General features: G+C 61.6%; 1 protein-coding gene across 1 annotated transcript in view; it reads right to left on the bottom strand.

Annotated features, from left to right (window-relative positions):
* AGAP3 (ArfGAP with GTPase domain, ankyrin repeat and PH domain 3) overlaps positions 1 to 17199 on the bottom strand; it is a 55254-nt gene that overhangs the window by 22617 nt on the left and 15438 nt on the right. The window contains 11 exon segments of the mRNA XM_053898729.1: positions 2214 to 2251; positions 2254 to 2359; positions 2361 to 2372; positions 3954 to 4081; positions 4242 to 4376; positions 4762 to 4902; positions 4974 to 4977; positions 5047 to 5132; positions 5341 to 5361; positions 5364 to 5427; positions 5692 to 5750. Coding sequence (XP_053754704.1) covers positions 2214 to 2251; positions 2254 to 2359; positions 2361 to 2372; positions 3954 to 4081; positions 4242 to 4376; positions 4762 to 4902; positions 4974 to 4977; positions 5047 to 5132; positions 5341 to 5361; positions 5364 to 5427; positions 5692 to 5750 — 794 coding nt within the window.

Raw genomic sequence — 17199 nt, 5'->3', positions numbered from 1 at the left:
CAGCCGGGGCCCCTGTCCCTCCTGTTGTCCCAGGCTGCCAGGAGCCGAGGACACAGGGCACAGGACTGCAAGTGCAGCGCGGGGGGGTCAACCGAGGGAGCAGAAAGAATCGGGCCAGAGGCTGCTGCCCGCAGCTCCACCATCAGCACCTGCCCGGGGCGTCTCCTGGGCGCCACGGCCTCTGCCCCTTCGGCCCAGGGAGGAGGAAGGTGGATGGGGACCGCCGCCACCGGGTCCCCGGAGCAAAGAGCTGGTTGGGGGGGGGGGTGCAGCCTGCCCCAGCCAGCAGGCTGGTGAGCCAGGAGGCCCCCCAACCACCGGAGGATCCCTGGGAGCCCCGAGGGGCAGCCCCCCCCCCCCCCAGGATGGGAACCGGGGCAAGAGTGGCAACAGAATGAGTACATGAAGTCATGGGGGAGACTGGGGACATCGATGGCCACATCCAGGGGGGTGGGTCACAAGGACACCAGGCCACAGAGCAGGCGTGGCTCTGCTGGGGAGGACGATGAGGGCGAGGAGGTGGCCCCAACAGCAACGATGAGAGGGGGAGGTCCCGAGATGCACTCCTGGAGACGGACATGTCTCGAGGCCTCCTCGTGGACAATGGCGCAAGTGAGGTCACCATGGAAACAATGGAAAGAAAAACTAAGGTCGCCACAGTGAAGATGGAGAGAATGAAAGGGCCCGAGGGAAGGCTGTGCCATGGGCGCGCGCAGCAAGGATGGCAGGCGGAGGCAGCACAGCGGAGCAGGCAGCGGAGAGCACAGGGCAGGGGGCACGAGGGGCCGCGGCGAGGAGGCCGGGAGCTGCGCACGGACGGTGGATAGAAGGGGGGGCAGAGGGAGGAGAGCGTGCCCTGGGGTGTTGCAGGCCTGGCAGCGGAGGAAGTGGGAGGTTCGGGATGGTGCTGAGGGAGCGGGTGTCAGACAGCAGATGCCAAGGGCGCAGACGGCGGTCACTGCAAACACAGGCACCCGAGGGCTCTACGGCAGCGGCAGCAGCGGGTGTGGGCACAAGCAGGCAGCCCAGGGCTCTGTGTGTCTCAATGGGCATGAACAGAAACAAAAAGCTTCAGGTCTAGGCAGGGTCGGGGCTGGGGAAGTGCCATGCGGCGGCAGCTGTCAGCAGGAAGGGTTGGTCGGCATGGACAAGGAGGGGGGCACACGGCAGGCACAGGGCAGACGGACCGGGGCACACCGGGAGCGGCAGTGTGCCGGGCGGGCGGAGGCGAGAATGAATGAACAAGGCCTGGGGGCACTGGCTCTGTCTGGGCGGGGCTCCCGAGAGCCTGGCGGGGCCTGCCCGGCCGGCCGGACGCGGGACCAGGCTGGGGACCAAGCCCTGATGGTCCGAAAGAGGCGCACGGACTGACGCAGCAGTACAGAGTGATCTCCTGAGAATCCACACGGGCAGCTCAGCCACCTGTGTCTGACCCAAGCCTCCCAGAATGACCCAGCCAAGTCCCGGCTGGAGGTGAGGGGCTGGGGGCACCGTGTCTCAGATGCTGGGGGCACCTAAGAGCTGAGGGGCTGGGCCCCTAGCAGTGGAAGGCAGTGGAAGGTCCCTGGTGTGAGGTCTGTGAGGGCGGGAGCCTGACTGAGGGCTGGAGGTGGGGAGGTGAGGCCTGGGGAAAGCTAAGCCTTCGGGGGACCCGCAGGCGCGGGTGGGAAGCGTAAGGTCACGGAGAAAACAGAGTGCGGACAAGGAGGCCTGAGCCCCCCATTCAGGCTCCACCAGCTAATCTCCGTGCGGCCTTGGGCCAAAAACTTAGGGGGCTCGGTTCACAGCTGTGGAATCAAGAGCGTTGGGCGGGGGGGTGGGGGGAGTGGGGAGTTAGGACAGACACGTCCAAAGATCCCTCAAGCTAAGCTGGCCCAGAAGACCTAAGGGTCAGGGAGAGGGAGTGAGTGTATGCAGCGGAGGCAGGACAGTATGTATGGATACGCTGCGGGAAAGCCCTTGTGGGCACAGAAGAACAATCTGGAAGAGTCTGGATGTGCGCGAGGGCCCTGGTGAGGGGCCCACGGAAGCTGTGTGTGTCTGTGCGGATGGAGAGCCTGCGGGTGGCATCTTCCTGACTCGGGCTGCCCCGTGGCCGGCCGTCTGCGGTTCTTGCCTGCTCCCTCCCAGCTGGGGGCTGGGCCCCGCCTACTCAGTGAAGGCAGCCGGGCAGGTGCCAGGGCAGGTGCCAGGGCAGGGCTCGGGGCACATACCGTGAAGATGTTGGAGCGCCGCTTGGACTGCTTGCGGACGGTGTGGGGGTGGAGGAGGCCGCCACGGTCTCGATGCGCAGCTCCCGCTGGCTGACGCTGGGGGTGGAGGGGACTGAGGATGAGTAGTCGCTGAAGGCGCTGCTGCCCGCCATTCGTGGCCTAAGGACAGAGAGGGCTGCTGAGGGCTGCTCTGGGGTGAGGGGCAGGCGGCAGGTGGGAGCTGGGAGCCCCTGAGGCATGGGGACCTGGCCCGGGACTCAGGGGGCAGCAGAGGCGGCCTGGAGGCCGGCGGGACGCAGTCACTACCGCACGGGGCTGCCCCCCCGAGAGCCCCGGCAGGGGTGATTCTGTGCCCACCAGCGAGCTGAATCAGAGGCAGCGCTCAGCGGGCCAGAGTTAAGTGACAGAGGTGAGAGTTAAGTGAGCGCGCTGTGGGGTCTTATCTCAGGGGTGGGTCTGGCGCAAAGCAAGAGGTCACCTTGGATGAGCTCCCAGGTCCTATGCCAAAGAGGCAGGAGGCCAGGGTGGGGCTCAGGGGGGCCAGGGGAGCCTGAGGCCTGCTTCTGGACAGTGTGTGCGACAGGGGCAGCGGTCCGGGAGAGCCGAGGCCCGAGAGCAGACCAGAGCAAAGACTGCCACCAGGGTAAGCAGATGAGGGACAGAGGTGGGACAGGAAGAGAGACAGAAGGGATCACAGGATGGAGACAGAGAGTGCACGGCAGTGACTGCCCTGGGACCCGGGAAACACGTACGGCCCAAGGCCTGCTCCCTGCCTGCCCGTAAGATGGTCACTGGGTAGAGAAGGTGTCCCGCCCTGACAGCCTCTTCGAATCCTCCCCTGTGCACAAAGAGCACAATGCTGGCCCTCGGCTGGCAGAGCCACCCGGCAGGGCCCGCGCGCAGAGCCGAGATGTACACGCCTTGAAATGTGCCAGCTGAGGCGCAGCGGTTCAGAGATAGTGAAGACAGACCTCTTCTCCGTGGGGGATGCTTACAGGGAAACTAAACTGTCTGTCTTCTAAACACTAAAGGAGGGGCCTCTGGAAAAAGCCATCAGACTGTCCTCAGGAAGCTGGTGGGCCGGGGCGGGCCCTCAAGTCAACAGCCCTTGGCGGAAGGAGAGCGGAGGGTGTGCGCCTGACCACTCGATCCAGCTCATCTGTGACGACCCAGGGCTTTCTGCAGAGCCGGCCATGGAGTCGGGGAAAGACTTACAAAAGGAAGGGCCAGACCCAAACGCCAAGGGCCAGAAAACAACCAGGCAGTAGGCAGCGAGCGGGCAGGCATCCGAGGGGCGTGATGGGAAAAGTACAGGCAGGACCTGGCTCGGAACACCCCTGACGCCCCTCACGGCACACGTGTCCCTGTGGGGCACGTGCTGTCCTTCCAAATGCAGGCCCCACAGCTGAGGGGCAAGCGGGCCTAAGAGAACTCTTCTGCGCCTCCGAGTGTGGCTCCGCGGGGCGCAGCTCCTGACACAGCCCTATCGGCACCGACCTGAGCGAGCGCTCAGGATGCTTCAGCTACAGTGGCTGCAGGGATGGACGCTACGGGGAGGCGGTCACCACGGGGCACAGATGAGGCCAGGCCAGGCGTGCAGGCGATGGGGAACTCAAGCCAGCGCTTCCACACTATCCGCAAGGCGCGAGAGCAGACGGGGTGGGGACACGCAGGCAGACAGACAGGATGATGAGGGCGGTGGGGAGGACACATGGCGGGAGGCGGGGAGGCTGGCCGCACCTGGTTGATGTGCACGGCCGGGATGGAGGCAGCGGACACTGCCGAGTGGCTGGGGGAGTTGGGCAGTGACTTGCAGGGCCCGATGGCCAGCTGCTGCTTCTTCCGCAAGGCCACGACCTTCTGGGCCACTGCAGGGGACAGCAGAGTCAGTTACCCCTCTGGGGGGAAAGGGAGAAGCCCGGCTTAGAGCCGTCCCCCGCCCCCACCGGGGCCCACGGCCCCCGCCGGCCCGCAGAGCCTCCTGCGCCGCGCTCCGGGGGGCGCCGTCCCGCCCCGCGCCCGAGTTACCGTCCTGGAAGACGCGCTCCACGTTGAGCCCGTAGGTAGAGCACGTCTCGTAGTAGGTGCAGCGCTTCAAGTCCGTGGACAGCTTGCGGGCCCTGCTGTCGTCGATGACCCGGGGGTTTGCGGCACTGATGGCGTCTGTCGGAGGCGGGAGGGTGGGAATTTACTCAGCCGGCTGAGAAGCAGGTGCCACGGCCCGGGAGGGTCGTTGGGGCAGAGGGCGGGTGGGCGGGGAGCTGAGGCGGCGGGCGACACGGAGCACAAGCGTAAGGGCCTCCAGGCCTTAGACCAGCCCTGCCACCGACTCAGAGGAGAAATGAGCCAGCTGCTCTGTTCCCGCGTCTCAAAAGACACGGCGCGATCGTCACGCAGGTGGGAGGGTCTAGCTGGGGGAGATCCAGCGTGCGCGGGCGTGGTAAGGAGGCGCTGCCCGTTCTGGGGTGACACCAGGGCTCAGGAAGCACCGAGAGGGGAGGGACCCGGGACCGCCCCTCCCCCGTGCCAGCCCCGCGGGCCCGCTCACCCTGCGTGCCCACCAACACCATGGGCACCTCGCTGGCATTGCGGAAGCTGCACAGCCGCAGGAAGTAGTTGTACACGGTCTGGAAGCTGATTTCATCCTCCAGGCTGAACACAAACACCACCGCGTCCACCCAGGCAGCAACTAGGGGGACGGAGCAGAATTACCACCCTCACCTGCTCACGGGCAACCTCCGCGCCCCTGTCCACACACACACAGCTTTGCCCAGCCCCAACCAGATCCTGGGGAAAGGGGCGCCACGGGCCGGGGCTGGGGCAGGAGCGTCACCTGGAGCTCAGGGGGGCCTCCTTCATCTCGGATCAGCAGCAGGTAACTCTGGCCATCCACCACAATCTCCTTCTTAAACCGACCCCCTAGGACAGAGTGCATGGTCAGGCCCCAAAGTGGGAGAGCCCACGGGGGGCCAAGCGATTCTGAAATCCACAGCTAGCAACACAGGAGACGGGAGGACTTGGAAGGACAAGGGGGCTCCAGTCCCCCCTCCTTTGCACAGACGACAGCAAAGAGAGGAAGGGGGCAGAGGGGCCAGCCTCAGAGCCCAGGTAAGCCAATGACGCTCACCTTCAGGGGACTCTTCCTGACATACGTCCCTGTCAGATAGCGGTGCACCAGGGCCGACTTCCCACTAGACAGGTTCCCCACAATGCCCTGTGGGAGAGGAAGGGGTGAGAGCAGCGGTCAGAGGGAAGAGACGGGGCAGGAAAGGCAGATGACGTTAGGAAGGAGAGGGGCCAGAGCTAAGGCCAGAAGGAAAGGACCAGAAGCAAGGGGCCTCGGAGAGAGGCCAAGACCTGAAAAGGAAGGGTCTGGCGTCGGGGGGAGGGGGTGGGGTGCAGCAGAGCCTGGGCCCATTGCTCTACCCGTACCCACCCAGCCCCAGGGCGGCCTGGGCCTCCCACAGGGCTCACTCACCACTTTAAGCTCCGGCACCGAGCGGCTCAGGGTCCACTCCTGGCTGTTCACAAAGGAGTCTGCAGAAGAGAAGGCCACCCATCAGGACCGAGGTGGCACACACCTGTGCTATCTGCAACCAGCTGTGTCCTACACTGCCCCTTCTTGGGCCAAGGCCAGAAAACAGCACGGTCCTGATGGGACCCCCAACCCTCACCCCTGATTCCCTAGAGAGCGGCAGGAAAATTCTTCTGGAGGGGACCGGAAGAGTGATAGTCCTCAGGGGAGAGGACCCCGAGAGGTGTGGGCCCAGGGCCCCCCGCCTGGGCCCGTGTGCCTCCTGATCTCTTACTGCTCCAGCAGGCAGTTCCCACCTTGAGCTGTCACACACCCGGCCTGGTGCCACCAGGGCCCAGATGAGAGGCCTCTCCAATAGGTCTCAGCTCAGACCCAAGCTGGGCTGGGCGCCTGGCAGCTGGGCAGGGGGGCCAGCCTCCTGCGAGTAGGGACAGCTCACCCTCACAGGGTGGGGCCACCCACCACATTCCTAGGCAGGGTGAAGAGGGAGGAGCCCTTTACCTGGCCTTGTTCTGTGAAGGGTAGGTTGAATGGGGAGCTATCTAGCCTGCCCAACTGGCCCTCCTCCCCAAGCTCCTCCTTAGTTGGGAGGCCACCACCCTTTCTTTCCCCAGGGACCCCGCCTCCTGGGCTGGCCTGGGCTCCAGTTCTCAGCTCTGGCCTGCCTCTGGCAGCGTCCAGGGAAGGGAAGCCTCTAGCTGCCCAGAGCCCCCTTCAGCCCCACGGCCAGAACCCGTGTTCTTTATTCTCTGCACTGTAACACACATCCTCCAGCCAGCTCCAGGTGGCCCTGGCCTGGGCGGGCCTCTCTGCCTGCTTGCCCTCCCCAGGCTGTCTCAAAGAGTAGCCACCACCATCGATCGGGTCCACAAGTAGTCTCAGCTCCTCTGCACAGGCAGCCGGGAGGGCTCAAGCCCCGCCCTGAAGCTAGAAACTCGTTCAGCCTCCGCCCCTCCTGGGCCTCAATTCTGCAGGTGCCAAAAGTGAGGAAGGGACCTCGTCTCCTACCATACCAGGCCACGGGCCAGAGGGTAGCACCCGGCGGCGGCGGGCGACCCCGACTGGATGCACCTGGAAGGCCTCCTCTGCCACGGCCACTGCCACGGCCACTTCCCCGGCCCATCAGCGACCCAGAGCCCAAAGGGGCGCCGATCTCACTTGGTCCCTGGCCCCGCACACCACACCCACCTCTCCCAGACAGGTTCACGGTTTGTTCTCACCCCCGCTCTCAACAAGGGGCTCCAGCCAGAGAGGACTCCCAGGCCGGGCTCTCTCCCTTACCGCTGGCGCGCCCAGGAGCCCGGGGGCCGCGGCCGCCCGGCGGCTCCACAGCGGCTCGGCGGGCGCGGGCTCCCTCCGGCGGAAGCGGCTGGTGAGCAGTCTCCAGAGGCCGGCGGCGGTGCGGGGCCGGCCGGGCTCGGGCGCGGCGCGCGGGGCCTCGGCGCCCAGCAACAGGTCGCGGCGGCTGGGGAAGGCACCCAGGAGCTGGCGTCGCCGTCGCTGCGGGTGCGCGCCCGGGGCAGCAGCCCCGACTCGGCGCGCCGGATCTCCTGGCCGCGGCGCAGGCGGAAGCTGAAGCTCTTCCTCAGCGCCGACAGGCCGCGCCGGGGACTCGGGGCGCGCGCCCGCCGCCGCCGCCGCCGCCGCCGCGGAGCACCTGCCAGCGCTGGCTGCTCCACAGCGAGGCGCCCCGCAAGAAGCCCGCGCTGCCCGCGCGGCCCAGCCCCGCGCCCGCGCCCTCGGCCGCCGCCAGCTCCAGGCGGTTCACCTCCAGGAACGTCATGCTGGTGGGCCGCGGCCGCGGCTCCTGGGCCCCCCGCGTGCGGCTGCGCCGGGCCGGCGCGGGGCTGGGCGCGGGGCTGGGCGCCGGGCTGGGCGCGGCCGAGCCGGGGAGCCCCGAAGGCGCGGGCCCTGGAGCCTGCGGGCGGCCGTCGGCGGGGCCGCGGCGGCCGAGGCGCGGGCGCAGGAGGCCGAGCAGCAGGCTGCGGGCGCCGGCGGGCGGCGGCCCCGGGCCGCCCGAGCACAACGCTCCCGCGGCCGCGCCGGCTGTTCGCGCGCGGCGCTCAGGGCGGCCTGGAGGGCGACGGCGGCGCGGCCGGTCGGGGCGCCGTGCAGGTCCAGCGAGTCGCAGACGCTGAGGGCGCGGCGGCAGGCGGCGGGCCGCTCCCGGCTGCAACCGTCCCCCGGGCGGCCAGCCCCAGCTCCATGCTCAGGGCCCGCGGGCGAGGGCCAGGCCCATGGCGAGGGGCGCGGGGCTGGGCCCGGGCCGGGGCCGCGGCCGGGGCGCACGGACCTCCGGCCTCTGGGCACCTGGTGTCGGGCCGACGGAGTCCCTCAACGCTTCCACCTCGCAGCCGGCAAGCCCAGACCTGGAGAGGCCTGCAGCCAGCCCCGCAAGGAGAAGCGGCAAGCCTGGCCTGGAACACCCTGGAACGGCGGCACCAGGGGAGTCGGCCTGCTGGGGCAGCCCCCGGAGCCCTCAGAAAACAGGAAATTCCAGCCCAGGGCTCCTCCTCGGATTGGGGCAAGTAGGTGAGGAGCCGTCATTACCAGCAGGGCCAAATAAATAACAGTCCTCAGCAAACCACACACCGGGCCCTGTTTTGGACAGAAGTGGGCATTTGCTCTTTCTCTGAAGCACCAAACAGGCGATACACCACGGGGCCAGAATGATGAAAAGCTTCAGGGAGCAGTCAGGAGGCAAGTCATAGGCCCTCGCTGGCCCTCAGCCTCCTTATCTGTAAAATGGGGGGCCCTGACTGGGGTCATCCTTAGTTTGGGGCTGAGACATTCTGAGGTTGGGAAACTCCAGAATCAGAGTTGCTGGCTCTTCTGTTAGTGGCTGAGGTGATCTTCTCCCCCGGAGACTAGAACATTGTCTAGACTGGGTTAAGTGTCCCACCTAAGGGCAGCAGAAAGTCAACAGGTAAAACCTTCGGGCCCGGGCCACACAGTTCTGGACGAAGCGACTCATTTCTGGTCTGAGGTCTCCAGTGTCCTGCTTGCTGGGTCGCACCTCCTGCTCAGAGGCTGTGCAGAGGCTGGCCGGCCGAGGTGAAGTGCTCGCCCTCAATACTGGCTGGGGCCTGACGCTCACTCCCTCGGAGCTCCGATGCCTGTCCGCGCGCGTGTGGGCTGCACCAGAGACTCATTGAGCGCATGGCTCACCCAGGGGCAGGGGGCTGGCCCGCTGTGCTTTCCAGCGCATTTTAAACATCAGGCCCCGGCCATGAGCTGGTTTACCAGAATCCACAAGGACCATGAGCAGGCAGAGAAACCAGCTTAGGCAGCGACAAGGATGAGGGGGGCCCCCGCACGCGCTTTAAAAGAATACTCCCAAGTTTCCTCCACCCCCAGTCCGGCCCAACTGCCAACGTCCCTCTCAGCCTCAGAATTCCAAGTTCCTGGTTAGAAGCAAAGTACAAGATAAAAGTGGCACATTCCTGAGGGGGCTGGGGTGGGGGAATGCCTAAGGAAGGCAGAGCCTCTCCACCCTAGGTGCTCCTGAAGAACCCAGAGCTGGAAACTCTCAAGTCCTGGGCTGGATCTCCCAGGGCTGGAGAGCCCCGGGGGTGATTGCCTATTTTCCTGGGACTAGTTATTAACAGTGATGGGGATGGCTTCTTCCTCTCCGGGATGCATAGCCCCCAGATAATAGATGGTTCCACAGAGGAACCTTCCCCAGGATCCTTCAGGCATGGAGACAGGAACACGGCCCTGGAACCCTGACTCACTTTTCCACACTTAAGTCTCCCACACTCAACTTCCCTATCTGCCTATCTGTCTGTCTGCCCTCCCTCTCACATACACCCGGGGAGTTACCCCTCCCCAGAAGACCAAAGCTGCTTATCACCAACCGTCCCCCCCAAGCCAGTGAAATTGCAAACACCAGACAGCAGCTATGCCTGGGGACTGAGAAGGGACAGGGCTGCTGTAGAACCCCACTGGCTGTCTCCGTGGGAGAGGAGCAAGACAGCATAAAGGGGTAGAGGCCCCCAGACACACACACACGCATACGTGCTGTGGGGACGCAGGCAGCAGTGGCTTCCCCGAGAAGGGAAAGAACATCTTACATTCTCGGAGGACGCACCAGCTCCTGGCTCCCACGGCACCTGCAGAATCCAGTCCAAGCAAAATGCTCAGCCTGTATCAGTTCCCAAACCTGCAACAGCGTCCTCATCCTCACCTGGCTGCCTCTCTCCTATCCCCCCTTCCCGGACCCAGAGAAGGACACCTGCCTACACATAAATACCGCCGGGACACCAAGCCAGCCGAAGATCTCAGGAACAAGAACAGCACGGACACATACCTCCCTTTCTCATTGGCGTCAGCCCCTGGTCAAGACGAAGTCTGTGTTCTGCCTGACAAGATTCTGCTCCAAAGAGATGTGGCAAACACAGCCCCAAAGACATGAGGCCCCTCCTAAAAAGCTTCAAGCTGGGGTCACGGGAAGAGCACTGAAATCCCGCGACGCTGGCCCTCCCGAGTCCGCAGAGTCCTAAGGTCATCAGAAACACCAGGCTAACTCTTGCTGAGGGGTGAGACAGTCCGTGGCAATTTCTGGGGGAATTAAAGACACAATTTCGCAGGATGCCTGCGGTGTGCACTCGGGGAGAGGGGGGTGGGGTGGGGGAGAGAATGGATACACTTTACCTGGAAGCAGACAGTACGGAAAACGAGCGGGGAAATCAGAAGGACAAAGAGCCGACTCTACATGTATCCACAGCTGGGTGGGCTGGACCCACTAGGTAAACCGGCCTGGGCCTGCGACATTACGAACCCCCGGGAGCCGGGGTTTGGAAAGAGAAAGACCCCTGCGACGGCGTGATCTGGGAGGCACTGCACAGAAACCAAACACTGGTGTGAGGAAAGGGCAGCCTCCAGCCCAAGAATCCCACACAACCTTGGACCCAGTCTCCGCTCAAATATTTGCTAGGGGTGACCCACTGATAAGTAGGCAGCCGTGCCCGGCTGAGGCCACCCCTGCCAGAGAGAGTCTGAGGACGTCCTTCTCAGAGACGAGGAAGGGCTAGCTCTCTGCTAAAAGCCAAAGGGTGCACGTGAGTGGAGGAAGTGATCTGGGCTCCTTCCGGTGGCCGGAGGGGTCCGAGAGTCACCCTGGTGTCTCCAACATCGGCCACGCTCTTCTCGTCCACAAGGTGGCAGCAAAACATCTTCCTGCAGCTTGGGCGCCGCAGAGAAGGGAGGCCCCAGGAAGGTGGGAGGAAGGCCGCAGGAGGACAGCGGCGAGGGCCACACCCAGAGCTGCGGCGCCTGGATGGTCTCTAGCAAGCTCTGTCCCCTCTGAGCGGGCCTCCGGGTGGGGGGCTGGGGAGGCTGCGAAGAGGGGGACACTCTAGACTAGGCTGGCCCACGGCCTCCCCAACAACGCACCATTCCCACCGTAATGGGGGACACGGCCCTCTTTAAGGGTCAGGAACTGTCCACTGAGACGCACAGCGACAGCTTCATCACTGCATGGGTGGGACACTCATCCCTCACAGGTGCTTTTCTGCTGCGTTTACTGCTCCCCCACTAGACCTCGGGCCGGCACGCAAGAGACACGCAATGGTTGAATGAATGAATGAGTGAATGAATGCATGCATGCTAAGCACAAATTACATACCCTGACTTTCATTCTCCTTGTGAGGAGGGAGGCAGACTTAGACGGTCCCTGGCTGGGACAGTCTGCTAAGGAGATAAATGACAGCCCAAATCATCTGCAAAGACTGCCGGTCGAGAGACGTGGGGTGCACTAAGACACAGGCTCTGGAGTTGAAAGAACTTGGTTCAAATTCAACCTCTGGACCCTGCTGGCTGCGTCTGTCCACAGTCACTTGAACCTCACTGGGCCTCGGGTTTTAGTCTATGAACCAGGAGTAATCCCATCTTGCCCCCTGACGTTGCTAGAATAGAAGACCAGTGCTGTGATTTGCAGAGGGTCCGACATGGTGCCTGGCGCAAAGCAGGTGATCGGTTAAGGAAGCCGTTCCTGCCGGCTGAGTGACAGCGTGGAAAGTCCTGTCGGAAGCAGGCACAATTTCAACTGGTGCCAGCTTTCTTCCACTCGGGAACCTAATTGGACACGCCAGCAGTTACACATCAGCACAGGCCTGTCCGTTTGCTAGCTCGCTCTCTCTCTTCTCCGCAAGATGCAGACCTCGGAGATCCCCGGGACCCTGCTGGATCCCGTCTTTCTCTGAACACCTGATGAAAGCTGTCATGGGCTGCGCTGTGTACCCCCCCCCCACCCCGGCCACTTGTATTATGAAGTCCTAACCCCCAGTGCTCTGGAATGTGACCTTATTTGGAAATAGGGTGCTTGCAAATGTAACTAGCCAAGATGAGGTCACACCAGAGTAGGGTGGGTCCCAACTCCCCTATGACTGCTGTTCTTACGAATAGGGGAAATGTGGACATAGGGGCAGTGATGGAGAGAGAAGATGATGTACAGAGACACAGGAGGAAGATGGCCGTCTACAGGCTGAGGAGAGGACAGAGGCCTGGAACAGACCCTCCTGAGTGCCATCACAGGAGTCACCGCCCTGCCTGCCCACTCCTGCATCTCAGACTTCTGGCCTCCAGACCATAAAAATGAATGTGCTGTGGTGCCGTGTGACGGTAGCCCAGGAGACGGACAAGAGCTAGACCCAAGACGGTGGGCTCCAGGGGCCCAGGCAGGTGTGACTGCACAGAAGCTAGCTCCTGTCCCCAGGCCCTCCCAGGGCTGCACTGAGGAACTAGGAGCTCCGCCCCCATCGCCCAAGGTCAGGGTCTCAGGGAGCTCACCAGTGGCTGCGTTCCCCCACCACCCTGTGGAGAAGTGGAGAGGATCAAGGGGACAAGTGGGGGTTGGGGGCAAAGGGAGGAACCCAAGACCACCCCCTGCAGGGCAGTTGGCCAGCCCGGAAATGGCCTTCTAGCACCCAGCTAGCTACTGGATAGCAGTTTCCTCGTTTTCTTTCTGTCCACAAACTCTGCGTGAGGCTCAGTACCTGTGTGCCCTCCTGACCTCCCGGACCAGCCTCCTGACCTTGCTCTGCCTGGCCACATCCTAAAACCCTAAGAGAGACCCAGACAGACACTGCTCCCCCCGCTCAGACAGAGAAAGAGCCACAGGGCTGTCTGAGGACCGTGGGCCCCGAGCACGCTGCGCTCTGCCCAGACAAGTCCTCTGCCTTCCAACCAGTGTGCTTGTGCCATATCACCTCGTCTCCTCCCTGTGACCCTGCGGGGGCAGGGGCGTGTGGCACTTGCCTCGCTGCCTTGTTCCGGCGCCCGGGGGGGGGGGGGGGGGGGGGGGGGGGGGGCGGGGGGAGGGGACACTGGGGACTCCAGACTCACAACGTACCACAGTGTGTGCTTCCTAATGGCTCCTTGCCTTTCCATCCCAATTTTGACACGTTTCCTACATTTCACGTGTCTTCCAAAGTGTTCTCTTCCTTCAGAACTGAGCAATGGTCCGGCCCAAGTCCCAGGAGCTAAAAATCTGCTTCTTCCAGTCCCCTGGCTTCCAAGGGCAGTCAGTTGATGAGATCTTCATTCCTTAGCAGCAGGAGCTGGGCTTATTTGTGTTCACCCGATTTTTACAAAAGTAAAATATCTTGGGGCGCCTGGGTGGCTCAGTCGGCTAAGCGTCCGACTTCAGCTCAGGTCACGATCTCGCGGTCCGTGAGTTCGAGCCCCGTGTCGGGCTCTGAGCTGATGGCTCAGAGCCTGGAGCCTGCTTCCGATTCTGTGTCTCCCTCTCTCTCTGCCCCTCCCCCGTTCATGCTCTGTCTCTTTCTGTCTCAAAAATAAAATAAAAAAAAATTAAAATTAAAAAAAAAAAAAACTTAAAAAAAAATATCTTGGGGCCTCTGGGTGGCTCAGTCAAGCGCCGGACTTCAGCTCAGGGCATGATCTCATGATTTGTGAGTTCGAGGCCCGCATCAGGCTCTCAGCTGTCGGCACAGAGCCCACTTTGGATCCGCTGTCCACCCCCCTTCTCTCTCTCTCTCTGCCCCTCCTGTGCACGTGCACTGGCACTCTCTCTCTCTCAAAATAAATAAATAAAACCTTAAAAAATTAGAAAAATGTATCTTACTCAAGGAAAGAACGGATGAAGTATAATAATTGCACAAATTCGGCTCCAAAATGGAGGCGCCACAGAAAGTGAACTGCTAGCAGGTGCCCCCCTGCCACCGACCCCGCCCAGGGAGCTCGGGTGCACAGGGGGTAAGTTCAGGGCCCAAAGGAAAGGAGGCTGCGGGGTACTGTACCCTAAAGGGGAAAAAAAAAGAAAGGCTTGGGTAGTCCAGTTTTGTTTTAATGTTTATATACTAGGGCGCCTGGGTGGCTCAGTGGGTTAAGCCTCCGACTCTTGATTTCAGCTCAGGTCATGATCTCACAGTTGGTGGGACAGAGCCCTGCATCAGGCTCTGTGCTGATGACTCAGAGCCTGCCTGGGATTCTCTCTTTCTTTCTTTCCCTCTCTCTCTCTCTCTCTCTCTCTGCCCTTCAACTCAAGCTCACACTCACTCTCTCTCAAAATAAACAAACATTTTGGGGGAGAAAAAAGAAAAAATGCTTATTTATTTTGAGAGTGAGAACAGGCACATGCATGCACAGGGGAGGGGCAGAGAGAGGGGGAGAGGGAAAACCCCAAGCAGGCCCCATGCTCAGTGCAGAGCCCGACAGGGGTTCGATCCCACGAGGAGGAAATCATGACCTGAGCCAATATCAAGAAATGGACGCTTAACCGGCTAAGCCACCCAGGTGCCCCGAGAGGCCAGTTTTAAACAGAAGTTTAAAAGTGTCTGAATTCCCCTTACAGATTTTGAAGGCAGGGAGGTAACTTCCTCAGGGGGTGGGGCCTATGCTGAGACCCAGGCTCTAGCCCATTCCCAAGGCCACACCTGCCCAGTGCGGGGGCGGGGGGGGGGGGGGGGGGGGGGTGTTCCTGCACGGGCTCCCATCAAAGGTAACTGAAAGCAGGGCCTGGACAGGGAGATCACCTCCCTCCACCCCTGCCAGTTCCCAGACCCTGCAGCCCTCCCTCAGCATCCCTAGCTGGACTTGTCTCTGCTGTCGAAGCTAGTATCTGATCTGCTCTCACTTCGCCAGGTCCTGGGCTCCTGGACATACACAGGCCAGCCCTGCAGACAGTGGAGCCACCTTCGGTACCCTCTACGCCCAAGGCAGCAGCCACATGGGACACCACCGGTCACCTGATCATAAGAGCCACTTATCGAACACAAGTAAGCCACACTGAGCACCTCACACACACTGACCCGCACAACAACCCTCTGGGAAAGGTAGTTAATCTCCCCAACTTAACAGATGTGAAATCTGAGGCACAGACGTCACACAGCCTGAGGTCACCAGCTAGCAGTGGCTGAAGCTGGCATTCCAACCCGGGCCCTCTGACTGGCCCCGAGCCGGGTGGCCCGGCCAGATTTCTGCAGACATGGGGCCGACCTGAGCCCAGAGCTCATCCTGCGGGGAGCCCCTGCCTGTCTTCCGTTCCGGGTCCTCGCATCAGTGAAGACCAGCCCTGCCCTCCCTAGCAAGGGCCCTCCCTCCAAAAAGACCCCCCAACTTCCTCCTTCCCTACCTTCCAAAATAACTTCTGCCCCAGTCTCACTGCCTCAGTCAGAGCCTGCCTGATCCAGGCTCTGGAGCTACACCTCTGAGAGAGGGGGGGAGGGAGAGAGAGAGAGAGGTGGCACTTACAAAGGAGAAAGCCGCCTCAAATGATTACTTCCAACAGGCAAAGGGAGGCTGTTTGGGGCTGATGAGCCCTTGGCCCATATGACTTTCATGCCACGTAGACAGAGCCACAGAGAGGCTGGGGCTGCGGGTCAGGAAGGAGACGAGTCCATGAGAACACCCTCCCGAATTGAGTTGAAGATGCTTTCCTCCCCTGGGGGAGCGTAAGCTTTCTGAGCTGAGTGTCTTACTCCCCGCCTGCCCTGCAGGGTGTCTGCTGCCTCGCTTCTGCCCACACCCGGAGGTGGTGCCCAAGCCCCGTGCCAGCCCACATGCAGAAGGGACACGGGGCGCCTCTGTGTACCCTCCTCACGCCCCTCGCTACCCAAAGGCCCTGGTTACCCACACTCGACAGTGCGGGGGGCGGGGGAGGCGGGGGGGGGAAGGGGGGAGCCAGGGGACACCCATCAGCTACTGCTGCGGGAAGGGGGGAGGCGGGAAGCAATACGCAGCAAGGCTTGTCGGATTTCCAGGCAGAAAAAGGATCAATAGGTCCAACTACGTAAAAATACAAGATCCAGAACAATTACAAATTCTAAGTACCCAAAGAAAAATAGAATTAAAGGGAAATCAAACCTGGGGGGGGGGGGGAACAAGGTGACCGTGTCAATGGGTTAATATCACAAACGTTGCTTAAAAAACAGGGCGCCTAGGTGGCTCACTCGGTTGAGTGTCCAACTTCGGTTCAGGTCATGAGTTCGAGCCCTGAGTCGGGCTCTCTGCTGTCAGCATGGAACCCGCTTCCGAGCCTCTGTCCCTGCCTTTTTGTGCCCCTCCCCCACTTGCCCGCTCATAAGTATGTGCTCTCAGACTCTCTCTCAAAAATAAACATTAAAAAAAAAACAAAACAAAACAGGGGAGCCTGGGTGGCTCAGTCGGTTGAGCGTCCGACTTCAGCTCAGGTCATGATCTCACACTCCGTGAGTTCGAGCCCCGTGTCAGGCTCTGTGCTGACAGCTCAGAGCCTGGAGCCCGCTTCGGATTCTGTGTCTCCCCCTCTCTCTGCCCCTCCCCTGCTCATGCTCTGTCTCTCTCTGTCTCAAAAATAAATAAAAACATTAAAAAAAAATTGCGAAATGTCTGTTTTATTCACTCTGCTGTCCAAAACGTTTACAGGGAGCACACGACTTTTGTAAAAGGAAAAAGAAACGGAAGCAGCCAGAAGGCTGTTATGCTTGGGGGTCAGAGCTGCACGAGGAAAGGAAAGCCGGTTCACCAGAAACACAGGCAAGTCTGCGCTCTGCTGGCTGCTCGCTCGGCCCCCCCAAAGCCCTGCTCTGGCCAGCCCCCAGCCCCAACATCTGCAGCTACTCTGGGGTCACCACACATTCTAACGAGGACTCACGAGAGCCTTCTTCCAAGCCCGGCTCTGGGTGAGACACAAGGTAAGAAAGCGAGCTAGGGCTAGTACATATAGCAAATGTACCCTTTCCATCTTCTTAAAATTAAAAAAAAAAAATTAATGCGTATTTATTTTTGAGAAAGACAGAGACAGCACGAGCGGGAGAGGGGCAGAGAAAGGAGACACAGAATCCGAAGCAGGCACCAGCCTCTGAGCCATTAGCACAGAGCCCGATGCGGGGCTTGAACTCACTAACTGTGAGATCGTGCATGGCCTGAGATGAAGTCACCCAGGCGCCCCTTAAAATTTTACTTGAGGGTATAAAACCACTTTCACAACACACTCAAAAACTGCTTTTG

This window comes from Panthera pardus, unplaced genomic scaffold (assembly GCF_024362965.1).
Source record: "Panthera pardus isolate Hobbes unplaced genomic scaffold, ASM2436296v1 HiC_scaffold_9, whole genome shotgun sequence".
NCBI lineage: Eukaryota > Metazoa > Chordata > Mammalia > Carnivora > Felidae > Panthera > Panthera pardus.
This window is presented reverse-complemented; position numbering and strand designations above follow the sequence as displayed.